The sequence below is a fragment of the Ornithorhynchus anatinus genome, chromosome 1 (genome assembly GCF_004115215.2).
Source record: "Ornithorhynchus anatinus isolate Pmale09 chromosome 1, mOrnAna1.pri.v4, whole genome shotgun sequence".
Classification (NCBI taxonomy): Eukaryota; Metazoa; Chordata; class Mammalia; order Monotremata; family Ornithorhynchidae; genus Ornithorhynchus; species Ornithorhynchus anatinus.
In genome coordinates, this window is record NC_041728.1 from 149,103,563 (window position 1) to 149,120,698 (window position 17,136).

The following is a 17,136-nucleotide window of genomic DNA, read 5'->3' on the forward strand; positions in this document are numbered from 1 at the left end:
CTTGTCAGCTGGGTGACTGTGGGCGAGTCACTTCACTTCTCTGGGCCTCGGTTCCCTCATCTGGAAAATGGGGATGAAGACCGTGAGCCCCACGTGGGACGTCCCGATTCCCCTGTGTCTACCCCAGCGCTTAGAACGGTGCTCGGCACATAGTAAGCGCTGAACAGATACCAACATTAATTAGTACAGTATTTCGCACACAGCATGTGTCCAGGAGACGCTGCCGTTGCTGCCACTGAGTTGCTTATTCATTCACTCCTTCATTCGTATTGATTGAGCGCTTACACTGTGCAGAGCACTGGACTAAGAGCTTGGAATGTACAATTTTGCTCCTCCTGGATGGGGCAGAGCAGCCACAGTCCTTTCTCCGCCACCGAGGGTGATCCGCCTCTAAAGACGGATTCAGTCAGCTCAGATCTCGCTCTCGCTGTGTGCGAACGTCGATTGCGAGGCGGCTTTTTCTCAGAACTGGACTCGGCACCCGCCTGCGTCCAACTCGATTTGCTGCTATCCACCCCGGCGCCTAGTACAGCGTCTGGCACAAAGTAAGCGCTCGACAGATACCGTCATTATCGTTATTAGTATTTCCAGTGAGGTGCAAGGTGGCCAGATGGCAGGCTTTGACCGGTGATTTGGATGGAGATTCTGAAAGGAGCGATTCCCGGGCGGGTCACGCCGTATTGATGTTTGGGTTTTCTTGGCATTTCTTCCACTGGGTATTGGATAACTCTTACTAAACTAAATACTTTCTTCAGCGACGGATTTTAAATCAAAGTCAGCGTCGTGTATGTCGCTCTTTTATCGACACAGGGAAAATAAATTGTGCTGGGTAATTTTTAATAATGATAATGTAGTTGGTATCTGTTAAGCGCTTACCATGTGCAGAGCGCTGTTCTGAGCGCTGGGGTAGATACAGGGTCATCGGGTTGTCCCACGTGAGGCTCACAGGCTTCATCCCCATTTTACAGATGAGGGAACCGAGGCCCAGAGAAGCGAAGTGACTCGCCCACAGTCACGCAGCTGACGAGCGGCGGAGCGGGGATTCGAACCCATGACCCCTGCCTCCCAAGCCCGAGCTCTTTCCACTGAGCCATTTTTTTTAAGGATATTTGTGATGGGCTGGGTATGTGCCAGGCTCTGTAGTGAACGCTGGGGCAGATATAATAATAATAATAATGTTGGTATTTAAGCGCTTACTGTGTGCAGAGCACCGTTCTCGGCGCTGGGGCAGATACAGGGTCATCGGGTCGTCCCACGTGAGGCTCACGGTTAATCCCCATGTTACGGATGAGGGAACCGAGGCCCAGAGAAGTGAAGTGACTCGCCCACAGTCACACAGCTGACAGGTGGCGGAGCCGGGATTCACAATCCGCTAGGCCCTGACGCTTTGAGAAACCCCCCTTCCGGCTGTTGTTCATTTACCTAGTGGCTGCCGAAACGCCCCGATCGGTAGCCTGGTCATCAGTCGATTAACCTTTCCATCTAAATCTCACTTTTTCAACCGTTGACTTCACTGCAGCTTTCAAATCCAAATCTTGACGTACCCCTGACACCGTTCCTCGTTAAAAAGCCCGCTCTTCAAGTCACCTTTTACTTATTGGGCAGGTTGGAGTATTTATCAGGGAGCGGCGGGGCTCAGTGGGAAAGAGCCCGGGCTTCGGAGTCCGAGGTCATGGGTTCGACTCCCGGCTCCGCCGCCTGGCAGCCGCGTGACCGGGAGGGCGAGTCACTTCTCTGGGCCTCAGTTCCCTCATCTGGAAAATGGGGATTAACTGTGAGCCTCACGTGGGACCACCTGATGACCCGCTGGCGGGAACCGTACCCCAGGGGCAGCGAGGGGCCGGCTAGCAAGGCGTAGTGGGCGAAGCGTGGGCCGGGAGTCAGAAGGTCGTGGGTTCTAATCCCGTGGCCCATGGGTTCCAATCTGAGCTAATTAAGAGAAGCAGCGTGGCTCAGTGGAAGGAGCCCGGGCTTTGGAGTCAGAGGTCACGGGTTCGAATCCGGGCTCGGCCACTTGTCAGCCGGGTGACCGTGGGCGAGTCACTTCACTTGTCGGTGCCTCAGTTCCCTCGTCTGTAAAATGGGGATGAAGACCGTGAGCCCCACGTGGGGCGACCCGATTCCCCTGTGTCTACCCCAGCGCTCCGAATGGTACTCGGCACATAGTAAGCGCTTAACAAATACCAACATTATTTAGCTTTCTCCCAAGGCTCCCAGTTACGCCCACCACGCTCTCCCTTACCCCCCGACGATGTCTCCAGGTGCTTTGTTGGGAATGAGATGTTCTTCCCCTCGATTCTGTTTATCGCCATCGTCCTCGTCTGTCCGTCTCCCCCGATCAGACCGTGAGCCCGTCAGAGGGCGGGGACCGTCTCTATCTGTTCCCGCTCTGTCCATTCCGAGCGCTTAGTACGGTGCTCTGCACGGAGTGAGCGCTCAGTAAATACTATTGAATGAATGAATGAAAATAGAAACCTTCGGGCGTGAACTCTCCTAGGTCACTTTTTCACGTCTCTACTATTCTTTCTGCTCTTTCTCCTCCTTCCCAACTTTTTCTCGAGGAGAGATCTACCTGCTCTCCAACTCTTCCTCTTCTGCCTGCGCCCCTAACCTCCTATCCTTGAGCAGCAGCGTGGCTCAGTGGAAAGAGCCCGGGCTTGGGAGTCAGAGGTCATGAGTTCGAATCCCGGCTCTGCCACCTGTCAGCTGTGGGCAAGTCACTTCTCTGGGCCTCAGTTCCCTCACCTGGAAAATGGGGATGAAGACCGTGAGCCCCACGTCGGACAACCCGATTCCCCTGTGTCTACCCCGGCGCTTAGAACGGTGCTCTGCACCTAGTAAGCGCTTAACACATACCAACGTTATTATCCCCCGTCTTCTCTGCTTCGTCGTCCTCCTCGTCCCAACGGCTCTCTTCGCCTCTCCCTTTTAAATGGCTCCTCTGCCTACAGATTTACACAGATCTCACCTTTATTAAAAGAATCTCTGCCATCCAAAGCCACCCCCTGCCTCCACCGCTTCCCTTTCTTCCCTTTCCCTTTCCAACTCCCCGGAGGATTGTATAGATCTCCTGGTCTCGATTCTTCTCCTCCGTGTCTCATCTTTGGCCACTGCGGTCACTACACCCCGGCTCCAGATTCTCCAACGACCTCTTCATCATCGTAATAATAACCGTAGTTTATCGTCGTGGCATCAGTTAAGCACCTACGATAATTTTGGTATTTGTTAAGCGCTTACTATCGAGGCCGCGCTCTCCAGATTCTCCGACGACCTCTTCATGATCGTAATAATCGTAAGTTATCGTTGTGGCGTTAATTACGCACTTACAGTAATTTTGGTATTCGTTAAGCGCTTACTATCAAGACCGCGCTCTCCAGATTCTCCAACGACCTCTTCATAATGGTAATAATAACCGTAATTTATCACCGGGGCATTAATTAAGCACTTCATTTTGGTATTTAAGCGCTTACTATCTGCCAAGCACTGCTCGCGATCTTGGACAAGTCACTTAACTTCTCTGCCTAAATTACCTCATTAGTAAACATTCATTCATTCGATAGTATTTATTGAGCGCTTACTCTGTGCAGAGCACTGTTCTAAGCGCTGGGGTAGATAGAGGGTAATCAGGTTGTCCCACGTGGGACTCCCGGTCTTCATCCCCATTTGACAGATGAGGTAACTGAGGCCCAGTGGAGTGACTTGCCCACAGTCACCCGGCTGCCAAGCGGCAGAGCCGGGATTCGAACTCACGACCTCTGACCCCCAAGCCCGGGCTCTTGCCACTGAGCCACGCTGCCTCTAGTACAGTGCACTGCTCTCAGCAGAGAATCAGAACACATCGCTATTCGAAAATGACAAAGAACCATCTTTACTGGACTGGATTCATTGCTGGGCAGTGTGTTTTTTAAGACCAGAATTTGCCGGTACTGAGGAAGACTTGCAGGTGAATGAGTTTGTACGTTAAAGTAACGGAGAAATTAAAAGAACGACGACAGAGAATCGTTTTCCGTTCACGCGTCGGAGAGGAACTAGTCTGTGTGGTTATCAGTACTGCCTCTCTCACTTAGGAAAACCAGCCGGATGTATGTAAGTGATTCACATTTCAGTAAATGTGTGGTGTTTAGATAATGGTGGTATTTATTAAGCGCTTGCGATGTGCAAAGCACTGTTCTAAGCGCTGGGGGGGGGGGGCACAAGGCCATCAGGGTGTCCCACGTGGGGCTCCCGGTTTTTAATCCCCATTTTCCAGATGAATTAACTGAGGCACAGAGAAGTTAAGCGCCTTGCCCAAAGTCACACAGCTGGCAAGTGGTGGAGCCGGGATCCGAACCCATGACCTCGGACTCCCAAGCCCGGGCTCTTTCCACTGAGCCACGCCGATCATGTGGATGTGTGTTTCTTAGGATTTGTTTTTGCTTTCCTGTGTTGTATTTGGGCATAAAACATCCCTAAAGACATGGTGAGAGAAAAAAGCACACAATACCTGCATTTGAATATATGTCTGGGGGGGAACAACGTGACGTCTGGTGGAGAACGTGGATTTCGCTAATTAGCAAGCTCTCAAGAACACGTCTGTGAACGTTTATCTTTAATTAGACTGAGATACATAGCATGGCGGAGTGGAAAGAGCGTGGGCCTGGCAGTCAGAGGACCTGGGTTCCAGTCCCGCTCTGCCACTTGCCAGCTGCGTCACCGATAACGTCTCTGCATCTGTTTCCCCTTCCGAAAACTGGGATTCAGTATTTGTTCTCTGTGAATCCCATGTGGGACAGGGACCGTATCTTCTATCAGCCCCAGCGCTTGGCACCTAGTAAACACTCAACAAACACTACTGCCGTCATTATCGCCGTCATCACCGCCGTCATCATTAATTGTTTAATTTCGTTCCACGTGTCGCAGGACTGTGGCCTCTGCTTTAATTTTGCCGAATTCTCGCTATCTAGTTCATAAACAGGGTCCGCACAGACTGAAAGAAAGAGGCTAAAGACTCAAAAAGAAACGTACCGTATCTTTACGAAAGTTAAGAGGCTAAAGACGCGCTCTCGTGTCCCTTCCAGATGTAGGTGCAAGAAACCTGCGACATCTCTGCGCGGTCTATTACAACAAGACTTCCGGATTCGAGGTTATCCACGGACTGTTGGATCGATTTATGCAGCTGTTGGATATATCGGCCGGCGGAGAGAAGGGCTACTCCATCAGAGCGGCCGAAGGTAAGACATTTCCCGGCCAAGCTTACCGAGACACCTGCGGACGAAACCGAGGGATTCCCCATTCCGTCGCTGTCGAAGTAGACGGCTGCATTCCTTTTCATTTTTCAGGAAGTGCGGCCTCTTATAAAATGTAAAAACACCGATCGGCGCTCATGTGAGCACGGCATAATACACAGTTAAACCATGACTGAGACCCATAGAGTACGGAAGCACGCTTCTTTTACCGATGCGCCACTTTGAAAAATCATCACGAGTAGGTTCCTCGTGAGCAGGGAGCGTGTCTCCCGACTCTGTTCTATTGTATTCTTCCCAGTGCTTCGTACTACTAATAATAATAAGGTCGGTATCTGTCCAGCGCTTACTATGTGCAGAGCACTGTTCTGAGCGCCGGGGTAGACACAAGGGGAATCGGGTCGTCCCACGTGGGGCTCACGGTCTTCATCCCCGTTGTACAGATGAGGGAACTGAGGCCCAGGGAAGTGAAGTGACTGGCCCCCAGTCACCCGGCTGACAGGTGGCCGAGCTGGGATTCGAACTCATGACCTGCGACTCCAAAGCCCGGGCTCTTTCCACTGCGCCACGCTGCTTCTCACTACAGTGCCCTGCACAGAGTAAGCGTGCGATCGTACGACCGACTGATTGATTGAGATGGGCAGATTCAATTTCAAGCCCTCCGGGTGTCCTTTAGGCCGCCCCAGCGGGGGAGCTTCGCTTTGTTGTCACAGCGCCGTCTTTTATCCCCCCACCCCGTCCTGATGGCGTTTTCTCTTCCCGACAGTGGAGTTATTCAGCTCCTGCAGTGTCAGTGGACGGGAAAGTCAACCGAGAGAAATGTCCTGAAAGTGGCTTTTGGGTTGTGTTCAGATAATGTCATAGTGCATTTAGACTGACTCGTAAAATAGTCAAGATTTTAACTCTTCTTCCCACTTGGGGGCTTTTGGCAGCTTCTGGTCCCACTTTCCGGGGTGAGTTTTGAAGAGCCACAAAACGAAGATGGTGAACGTCGGCCGCGATCGGTGCGATCCGCTGTGATAAGCAGCACGGCGTAGTGGATAGAACGGGGGCCTGGGAGTCAGCGGGTCGTGAGCTCTAATGCCGGCGCCGTCGTTCGTCTGCTTGAGACCTTGGGAAGTCACTTTACTTCTCCGTGCCTCAGTTTCCTCGCCTGTAAAAAATGAGGATCGAGATGGTGGGACTGGGACGTGGGACGGGGACTGTGTCCAACCTATATGCCTGTATGTACCCCAGTGCCTACTACAGTCCCTGGCACATAATAATAATAATAATAATAATGTTGGTATTTGCTAAGCACTTACTACGTGCTGAGCACTGTTCTAAGCGCTGGGGTAGATCCAGGGTCATCGGGTCGTCCCACGTGAGGCTCACGGTTAATCCCCATTTTCCAGATGCGGCAACTGAGGCCCAGAGAAGTGAAGTGACCCGCCCACAGTCACACGGCTGCCAAGTGGCGGAGCCGGCAGTCGAACCCATGACCTCTGACTCCGAAGCCCGGGCTCTTTCCACGGAGCCCCGCTGCTTGACAGTACCGTAATCATTAGGCACTTGGTAATCACCCCGTCCTCTGCCCCACAGCACTTCTCACCAATCTGTAACTTGTTTGAATGTTTGTCTCCCCACCTAGAATATAAGAATAATAATTAGGGTATTCGTTAAGTGCTTTCTACGTGCCAGGCACTGTCCTAAGCGCTGGGGTGGATGCAGCCAAACCGGGTTGGACGCAGTCCCTGTCCCGTGTGCGGCTCGCGGGCTCAATGCTCACTTTACAGATGAGCCAGCCGAGGCCCGGAGAGGCAGAGTGACCCGCCCGAGGTCACAGAGCAGACAGGTGGCGGAGCCGGGATTGGAACCCAAGACCTTCTGACCCGTGACCCGCCACCCTGTTGTACTCTCCAAAGCGCTCAGTACAGTGCTCCGCGCACAGCGTGAGTGCTCAGCAAGTGCCGTTGATCGGATAGGTCTTCATTTCGGAAACGGGCATTAGTAAGGAAGAGAAAAAGGAGTTTCCGAGCCTTCACGTGATCACGTGGGCAAGTTGTAGTGTCATTATTTTGCAGTTGAAGACCGAGGCCCCGACAGGCCTGTGTGAAACTACTGACATCCAGGTTTTCAGCTCAAGTCAGTCAACCTGTCGGTGACATTTATTGAGCGCTTATAATGCGCAGAGCCCCACACTGTGTCTTCGAGGAGCAAAATCTCTTTCCGTATCCCTCCGTGAGTCGGTTTACCTTTGTTGTGGAATTTAGCAGTGGGAGAACTTCTTTTACCGTGTCTCATTACGCTCGTGTCTGTTTACTGGAGAAGCAGCGTGGCTTAGTGGCAAGAGCCCGGGCTTGGGAGTCAGAGGCTGTGAGTTCTAATCCCCGGCTCCGCCGCTTGTCTGCTGTGTGACCTTGGGCCAGTGGCTTCACTTCTCTGGGCCTCAGTTACCTCATCTGTAAAAATGGGGATTAAAAACTGTGAGCCCCAGGTGCGACGATCTGATTACCCTGAATCTACCCCGGCGCTTAGGACGGTGCTCTGCCCATAGTAAGCGCTTAACAAATACCCTAATTATTATTACTATTATTTATTGTCGTATTGTACTCTCCCAAGGACTTAGTACGGTGCTTTGCACGCGGTAAGCGCTGAATAAATACAATTGAATGAATGAATTAGTACTTTTTGGTCTGATATTTACCACTCGTCATCTTTCCTCCCTTTTGCCATTTTTCATAACTGCTTTCCTCCAAGGAAGCAGGTCCGAAGTAGGAAGAGCTTAAAAAAAGAGTTATTTTTTTGACGTGGCCCTTTCAGCTGTCTTCTGGAATTTGGGCATTTGCCTGGATTTTTAATAATCCAAACTCGATGCTTTGCCGATCACAGTAAAGCTAGATGGAGTTATTGCGATATCCTTCTCGAGGACGTCGCTAGCTCTCAGGAAGCGATACCTTATTTCCTGCCGGCCACGTATCGAGTGGTCCGTCTTGCCCGTTTAGACCGTGAGCCCATCATCGGGCAGGGCCGCTGTCTATCCGTTGCCGAATCGTCCGTTCCCAGCGCTTAGTACAGTGCTGTGCACATAGTAAGCGCTCAGTAAATACTATTGAGTGAATGAATGGCCCGTGGCGGCTTTTACACCGCTTTGCTCGGATCTCGAAGGGACGCTTGAGTCTGAAGTGGGTTGCCGACTTGTTCATGCCAGGCGCTCAGTACAGTGCCCATAGTAAGCGCTCAATAAATGCTACCGAATGAACTATTGAATGAAAGTGGGTGAAGGGAAACCTCGCGACGACATTATTTTAAAACACGTCCTCGGCTCCTTGCAGAGGAAAGTCAGACATTGGCTTTCGGTTCCGGCATTTCTGTGGACAGAGTTTAACCTTGCTTGCGGTGCAGGTGGTAGAACGTGCCGCGTCACTGCAGTGAGAGACTCGCCAAGCCCTTGGCCGTAGAGAAAGTTGGAAGATTTAGCGGCTCGGCTTGTTTTTATTTTACTTGCAACTCACCGTGCCATTTAAGGACATGAGTGAGATAGAACGTCATGCCGACGATGGGGTGAGGTCAGTTGTCCAGTGAAAGAAAGAGATCCAACATCGTCCAAACGGACTACAGTGTATTTGAAGGGTTCGAAGAGGGTTCGCGTCTGAAAGCTTTAGTGGTTTTTGATTAGGCTGTTATAGCCCATATGCGCTTTTTTTCCCCGAATTTTTTTTTTTTTTTTTTTTTGCGGTCAATTCCAGGCTAAATCATGTACGTTAAATGCATTATTCTCTTGGGAAACCATTTCTAGGCAGGAAAGATTCTTAACGTTTTCGCGTTTAAAACAGTTTTGGGGCTGTGAGGCAAATCCTCGGAAAACGTCGTCTCTAGTGGGCGCTGCTATTTTTTGGGTGGTTGCTCATCTCGAATTGGATGAATCCGGCATTGTTTTTCTTTTAGCAGCGTGGCTCAGTGGAAGGAGCCCGGGCTTCGGAGTCAGAGGTCATGGGTTCGAGTCCCGGCTCTGCCACTTGTCGGCCGTGTGACCGTGGGCGGGTCACTTCACTTCTCTGGGCCTCAGTTACCTCATCTGGAAAATGGGGATCAACTGGGAGCCTCCCGTGGGACGACCCGATGACCCTGTATCTACCCCCGCGCTCAGAACGGTGCTCTGCACGTAGTAAGCGCTTAACAAATCCCAACGTTATTATTATTTTAGTTTTGTTGTTTTGTTTTTTTCCCCATCCTCCTGCCCATTTCTGTTTTGAGTTGAACACATGTCAGCAGAAAGCCCTAACTTATTAAGAGGCTAGTATGAGAAGTCGAGATTTCAAGCGCCGCTCAGTTCGAAAAGAGTCCATCATTCCTTAGGCTCGCTTGTCTTGTCCTCGGCTGATCTTGTGCCGTTAAGGCTGTGTCTCTACATAACGCACGCACGGTTTCGAAGCTGTGCCGCGGCCACGGTTACTTAAGCACCTTCTGTTATCCCAACACCTAAATGTCCATTGGCCTGACCCTTAGGCTATGACCTTCCTCTCTCCCTCCAGCCCCACCCCCCCCCCCCCTCGCTCTCGAGGGACGCGGAGAAAGATTTCAGAACCTGAAAAGTGTGAGTGAAATTAGGTTCTCTTACCCTTTGCTGGGTTTTGTAAAATCAGAGCTGTGCAACGTGGATTGATAGTGTGTGAGATGGGTTTCGCATAAGAGAAGTGATCATCCTTCCCACTATCGGTTTTTTAAAGGCCTCTCTGTGCCATCTAGTCTTCATTTAATGGTTGCTGGCTGTCATTCATTCATTCAGTAGCATTTATTGAGCGCTTACTATGTGCAGAGCACTGTACTGAGCGCTTGGAATGAACAGGTCGGCAACAGATAGAGGCGGTCCCTGCCGTTCGACGGGCTTACAAAAGAGTCGGGGACTCATCGCGACTGGGGCCCGGGGAGAAGATCCAGTGTGACCTGAGGAAGCGGGAATGCAGCCCGTAGGGACGGTGAAGCGACGGGGTGAAGGCGGGACGCGAGCGGAGCGTCGGCGGGGCCCGACCGTTCTCGGCGGAAACAGGCGTCCCGCCGGGGGCGGAGGGCCAAGCGGAGCGTTTCAAACCGCGAGGACGGCGAGGCTCCGGTTCAGCCCGCGGCCTGGCGTCAGGGAGAGCCGGGGAGGACCAGGAGGCGGGGGAGGGAGAGGGACTCCCGGATCCACGCCGCCCCGGTTGAAGGAGGCACGGGTTCAGTCGTCCGCGGTCCCTCCCCGGCGGCAGGCTGCAACCTGGCCTCTCGCTGGCACTTCGGGTGGGAGCCCCGCGCCGCTTCGGGGTCGGGGCCGCTCCCCGGCACCTGCAGCGGGGAGGGGTAGCCCCGCTTCGGCCCGCCGGGAAGCCCGGCGGCTCGGCTCGGAGTCGGGAAGAAGGAAACAAGGTGGAAACCCCTCCAGCCGCGCCAGTCCGGCCCTCATTCGTCCATTCCGTCGTGTTCAGTGAGCACTTACTGCGCAGAGCACTGCATTAAGGTCTTGGGAGAGTACAACGCAGCCATGAACAGGCTCATTCCCTGCCCACACGAGCTTACAGTGTAGAGGCTCGGATTGTCCCACTTCAGTTCCCCGTTCCTGTCTCCTCCGCATCTGTCAGTTTTGGTACGCGGGGCCTGGGGCCGACGTAAAACGGGACGGATTTGGAAGAGTGGCTGGGGCATATCTCTCTTAAAAAGAGGTTTCTGCCGTTCTCGAATGTGCCAGAAGCAGAGGCAGGGCTTTTAATCAGTAACTTATCAAGGTCCCTCCGGTCCCGTGGTTTTAGTTTCTCGGTGGATACCCATTATGAGAGGTGAAAGGCGTTTAATCAAACAGAGAAATAGAAGACTAATTGTGGTATTTGTTAAGCGCTTACTATGTGTCAGGCACTGTACTTAGCACTGGGGTGGGTACAAGCGAGTCAGGTTGGACGCAGTCCCTTTTCCACGTGAGGCTCCCAGTCTCAATCCCCATTTTAATAATAATAACGTTGGTATTAGTTAAGCGCTTACTATGTGCAGAGCACTGTCCTAAGCGCTGGGGGAGATACAGGGTCGTCGGGTTGTCCCACGTGAGCCTCACAGTTAGTCCCCATTTTCCAGATGAGGGAACTGAGGCCCAGAGAAGTGAAGTGACTTACCCAAGGTCACACAGCAGGCAAGTGGAGGAGGGGGATTAGAACTCATGACTTTCTGACTCCCAGGCCCGCGCCGTCTCCCCTGTGCCACTCTGCCTTCCGTAGTAACCGTGCAATAGGACAGTCTTTCAGATAACCACCTGCTCATCGTGATCAATGGATCAGTGAGCTCTTAATGCGCTCGGACCACTGCACCAAGTGCTTGGGAGAATACGGTAAAGCGGAGTTCGTGAGGAAGTAGCAGATTTAGCCCGAGCATAAGATAATGCCAATTAATCATCCTCTCCGTTGTTTTTTTATGATTATAATAATCGTATTTGCTCAGCCCGTACCCTCTGCCAAGCACAGTACTAAGCCCCCGGGGTAAAATGAAAGACCATCAGTTCCCACCCGGGTCTCCCGGGTGGGAGGGGGAACGGGTATCCGACTCCCATTTTGCAGGAGAGAAAACCGACACGGAGGCATGGAGTGAGTTGCCCAAGGGCACGCGACAGGCAGGTGGCAGAGGCAGGATTAGAACCCGGGTCCTCTGACTCCCAGGCCCACGCCCTGATCATCTCCCTTTTACCACGACCTTTCAAATAGGTACTCTTCTACACGATGCCGAGATAGGGTTACTGGCGGTGAATTTACGTCCCGTTCGGCTCACGTGTCCCTTCTGTTTCGCCAGATCCTGTCAGTTCTACCTCCGCGACGTTGCTAAAATCCTCCCTTTCCTTCCCGTCCGAACTACCGCGTCGATCCAAGCACTTATCCCGTCCTGCCTTTTCTACCGCTTCAGTGTCCTCGCCTCTTGTTTCTCCCCGCTCCGGTCTGTATTTCACTCCACCGCCCTGATCATTTTTCTGAAGAATAGGCGCGTCTCCCTATTCCTTCCTGCAGCGCCCCAGCCGCCTCTGCGTCGAACAGAAACTCCGGAGGGTGGGCTTTGAAGCGGTCGGTGAGCTTGCCCCTCCTATCTCACCTCACTGATCTCCGACGGCGGCCTGGCATGCGGACTTCACTCCTCTAATGCCGACCGACTCGGCGTTACCGTCTTCTCGCCACCGAACCTCTCGCCCACGTCCTCCGGCTGCCTGAAACCCCCTCCTCCTTCGTTTGTAACAGACCACCCTCTCTCCACCTCCAGAGCCTTATTGCGATCACATCTCCTCCAAGAGGCCTTCCCTGCCTACCCCCTCTCCCTTTTGCCTTGAATTGAACGATGGTATCTGTTAAGCGCTTCCTATGAGCCGAGCACCGTTTGAAGTGCCGCGCGCTGTTCTAAAAGAAAATCGGAAGTGTGGTATTGGTTAAGCGCTCTGTGCAAAGCGCTCTTCTAAGCGCTGGAGGATACAAGGTGATCAGGTTGTCCCACGCGGGGCTCACGGCTTTGATCCCCATTTGACAGACGAGGTCACTGAGGCACAGAGAAGTTAAGTGACTCGCCCAGGGTCACGCAGCTGACCAGCGGCAGAGCCGGGATTAGAACCCGTGACCTCCGACTCCCGAGCCCGCGCTCTTTCCGCCGAGCCACGCTGTTTTGCCCGTGCACCGGAATCCGTGCCCTTTCAGCACTTGATATCCACCCCACGGCACTTACGTGCATAGCCGTAATTTATTTGAATGTCCGTCTCCCCCTCCGGACCGTAAACCCCCGGAGGCCAGGGGACGTGATAATAATAATTGTCGTATTTCTTAAGGGGTCGCTACGTGCCAGGCACTGTAGCGAGCGCTGGGGTAGATACAAGCAAATCAGGGTGGACACGGTCCCCGTCCCACGTCGGGTTCACGTTCTTAATCCCCACTTTACGGAGGAGGTAACCGAGGCGCAGGGAAGCCAAGGGACTGGCCCGAGGTCACACAGCAGACAAATGGCAGAGCTGGGATTGGAACCCGGGTCCTTTGACTCCCAGGCCCGTGCTCTATCCATCGGGCCACGCTGCTTCTCTTATGAGAAGCATGTCTACCAACTCCGCTGTCCTCTACTCTCCCAAGACCTTAGTACAGAGTGTTGCCCACGGTAAGCCCTCAGTAAGTACCACTGATGGATTGAGTGTGTCACGTTGAGGGTTTTTACTATGTTTTCAACTCTGTCCACCGAACCGTAGCTCCGAACGCTCTCTTGCCCCCTTGATGTATTTGCAGTAGTCGATACTCTTCGGAGGGAATTGCAAGTATCCGTCATCGAGAAGGTGGAAAAGCCAAAATGATTTGCAGTTGAGCTTGGAACGCATTGAGAGAAGCAGTGTGGCTCGGTGGAAGGAGCCCGGGCCTGGGAGTCCGAGGTCATGGGTTCGAATGCGGGCTCCGCCACTTGGCAGCTGGGTGACTGTGGGCGAGTCGCTTCACTTCTCCGTGCCTCAGTGGCCTCATCTGTACAATGGGGATTAAGACCGTGAGCCTCACGTGGGGCAACCTGATGACCCTGTATCTCCCCCAGCGCTTAGAACGGTGCTCTGCACATAGTAAGCGCCTAACGGATACCAGCGTTGTTATCATTATTATTTCTGAATTTTTATTTAAAGGGCAAAACACTTTAAAGTATCATTTCTTGCCGTGTCGGAGACAGCACGCCGTGTCTGATGGATTTACCGGTGCGGATGCAGTGTGGTATTTTTTTTATGGCCTTACGTTCAATTAATTCTGGGGTAGTCCACATTTGAACGTGTGCAGGTTCATTTCACAGTTAATTACAGAGCTCCTGGTTCTCTTCTCTGCCGGCTTTTCATCGTGCCGATCCCTGCAGGTTTTCTTCCCGAAGGATAAGGACCAGTGCTTACTCTGGCAGAGGATTTGTAAAGCGCTAAGCGTCTGTTACGTGAGAGAGAGGAGGAGAAGCCGAGACACCTCCTTGAAAGCTACCCTCTCCTAGAGGCGATCCTCCACTGATTCCCCTCCTCCCTTGGTTATGTCAACCCACCAGCCACCCGTAGCACCTCTGAGTATTTTGGTTTATTCCATTAATTCTTTTCCATTCATTCCATCTGTTCATGAATTCCACTCATCCATCTTTGGGCGGACGTTTGTTCTTTTTCCAGAGCACGGGCCTGGGAGTCAGAGGACCCGGCTTCTAGTTGGCTTCTAGTTTCTACAGAAGCCCTCCGGGCACGTCACCCCCCTCCTCGAAAATCTCCTGTGGTTGCCGATGGGCGTTTGTGTGAAGCAGAAGCTCCTCCCCCTTGGCTTCAAAGCTCTCCATCATCTTGCCCCCCTCCTACCTCACCTCCCTTCTCTCCTCCTCCAGCCCGGCCCGTACACTCCGCTCCTCTGGCGCCGCTAACCTCCTCACCGGGCCTCGTTCTCGCCTGTCCCGCCGTCGACCCCCGGCCCACGTCCTACCTCGGGCCTGGAACGCCCTCCCTCCTCCCGGCCGCCAAACTCGCTCTCTTCCCCCCTTCAAAGCCCTACTGAGAGAGCTCACCTCCTCCAGGAGGCCTTCCCAGACTGAGCCCCTCCCGCTGCTCTACCCCCTTCCCGCCCCACAGCACGTGTGTATGTTTGACCATATCTGTTGTTCTATTTATTTTAATGATGTGCATCTGTCTTGTCTGTCTCCCCCCTTCTAGACTGTGAGCCCGTTGTTGGCTAGGGAATGTCTCTACTTGTTGCCCAATTGTACTTTCCAAGAGCTTAATACAGTGCTCCGCGCACGGTAAGTGCTCAATAAATGGGATGGAATGAATGAATGAACAAATAGTAGTGGCTCCGCCACATTCCTGCGTGTGACGTTTGACAGCTGCCTTAACTTCTGGGTTTCAGTTCCCTCATCAGCAAAGACGGGGATTCAAGGACCTGTTTTCCCTCCTGCTTAGAGGGTGAGCCCTCTGTGGGACCTGCTGATCTTGTGTCTACCCCGCCGCTCGGCATACAGTAGGGACTTCACAAATACCAGTTGTTATTATCACTTTTACCTGTCACGGATGTTACAGCAGGGACGGCGTCTTTCAGTACACCGACGCAGTGCGCCGCACGGGGAGACGCTCGATGCTGGCAGAGACCGTGGTGGTGGTGACAATTCTGACCACGGAGGGGCCGGGCGGTTGAAACCGGCCAACAGTCTAAGCAGAAGGGGAATGGAACACCCAGCAAGCGATCCAGAGCACCATTCTCTAAGACAAGCAGCATAGCCTGGAGGAAAGAGCAAAGGCCTAGGAGTCAGAAGACCTGGGTCCTAATCCCAGATCTGTCCCTGGGTTTATTTTGGGGGTCTTTCGTTTCGGTTTGGGGTTTCTTTTTGCTTTTTCTTTTATGGCATTCGTTAAGCCCTTACCGCGTGCCGGGGACTATGCTGATCTGCTCACTGTGCCGTGCTCTCGTCTGTCTCGGCGCCCACGTCCTGCTTCTGGCCCGGAACGCCTTCCCTCCTCAAATCTGACAGATAATCCCTCACCCCCCGTTCGAAACCGTATTGAAGGCGCGTCTCCTCCAAGAGGCCTTCCCTGACTAAGCCCCCCTTTCCTCTTCTCCCACTCCCTTCTGCATCGCCCTGACTTGCCCCCTTCGTCCTCCCCCGCTCCGAACCCCACAGCACTTATGTGTACGTATCTGTCGGGTTTTTTTTTATATTAATGTCTGTCTCCCCACCTCCAGACTGTAAGCTCGTGTGGGCAGGGAATATGTCTGTTTATTCTTGTAAACAGAATAGAGAAGCAGCGCGGCTCAGTGGAAAGAGCCCGGGCTTGGGAGTCAGAGGTCATGAGTTTGCCTCCCAGCTCTGCCACTTGTCAGCTGCGTGACTGTGGGCGAGTCACTTCACTTCTCTGGGCCTCGGTTCCCTCATCTGTAAAAAATGGGGATTAACTGTGAGCCCCACGTGGGACGACCTGATGACCCTGTGTCTCCCCCAGCGCTTAGAACAGTGCTCTGCGCGTAGTAAGCGCTTAACAGATGCCAACGTTATTATTATTATTCTCTCCCACGCACTTAGTACAGTGCTCTGCACACAGTAAGCGCTCAATAAATATGATTGAATGAATGAGTGAATGAATGACTGACTGAACTAAGCACTGGGGTAGATACAAGCTAATCAGGATAGACACAGACTGTGTCCCATATGGGGCTCAAAGTCTTAATCCCCATTGTACAGATAAGGTAACCGAGTCCCAGAGAAGTTAAGTGTCTTGCCCAAGGCCACACACACAACAGACAAGTGGCAGAGCTGGGATTAGAACCTAGGTTCTTGGCGCTCCCCAGCCTGTGCTGTCTACACTGTGCTACTGTTTCTCACGTTCTCCGTGACTTCGAACAAGTCAGTTAACCTCTCCGGGCCCCAGTTTCATCTGTAAAATGGGGAATCAGTATCTGTTCTCCTTCCTACCTCGACCGTGAGCCCCCTGTAGGACAGGGCTTATGTCCGACCCGATCATCTGATATCTACTCCAATCAATCGGTGGTATTTACTGAGTGCAGAACACTCTGCTAAGTGCTTGGGAGAGTACAATGCCACAGAATTCCTAGACATGGGCTCTGCCCATACCAAACTTGCATTCTAAAGGACCCCAGTGCACGGCGCAATGCTTGGTACCTTGTAAGTGCTTAACAAATACCGCAGTTATTGTTATTATCTGGTACGTATTTCAGCCTTCAGGGGTAATGACAAAATACCCTAACATCGTAGGTTTCTGGTCCTGAGGTGTCCAGAGAAATGAGATCCTGGAATCACTTTATGAGCTATTATGGTGGTTTTAAAAAGAGCCTTTCCCATCTTACCTCACTTCTCTCATCTCCTCATTGCAGCCCAGCCCACACATTCCGCTTCTCTGTCACCGGTCTGCTCGCTGTGCCCCTATCTCTTCTATCTCTCCGCCCACCCTTTT

General features: G+C 52.6%; 1 protein-coding gene across 3 annotated transcripts in view; it reads left to right on the forward strand.

Moving 5' to 3' along the window:
• FARSB (phenylalanyl-tRNA synthetase subunit beta) overlaps positions 1-17,136 on the forward strand; it is a 113,054-nt gene that overhangs the window by 70,569 nt on the left and 25,349 nt on the right. For 2 of the 3 annotated variants that reach the window (XM_029067216.2, XM_029067224.2), the window contains one exon: positions 5,058-5,210. In XM_029067216.2, the coding sequence (XP_028923049.1) occupies positions 5,058-5,210 (153 nt within the window). Of the gene's footprint in view, positions 1-5,057; positions 5,211-6,154; positions 6,339-17,136 lie in introns of those variants that run through there. The other variant, XM_029067231.2, reaches the window with a different exon arrangement.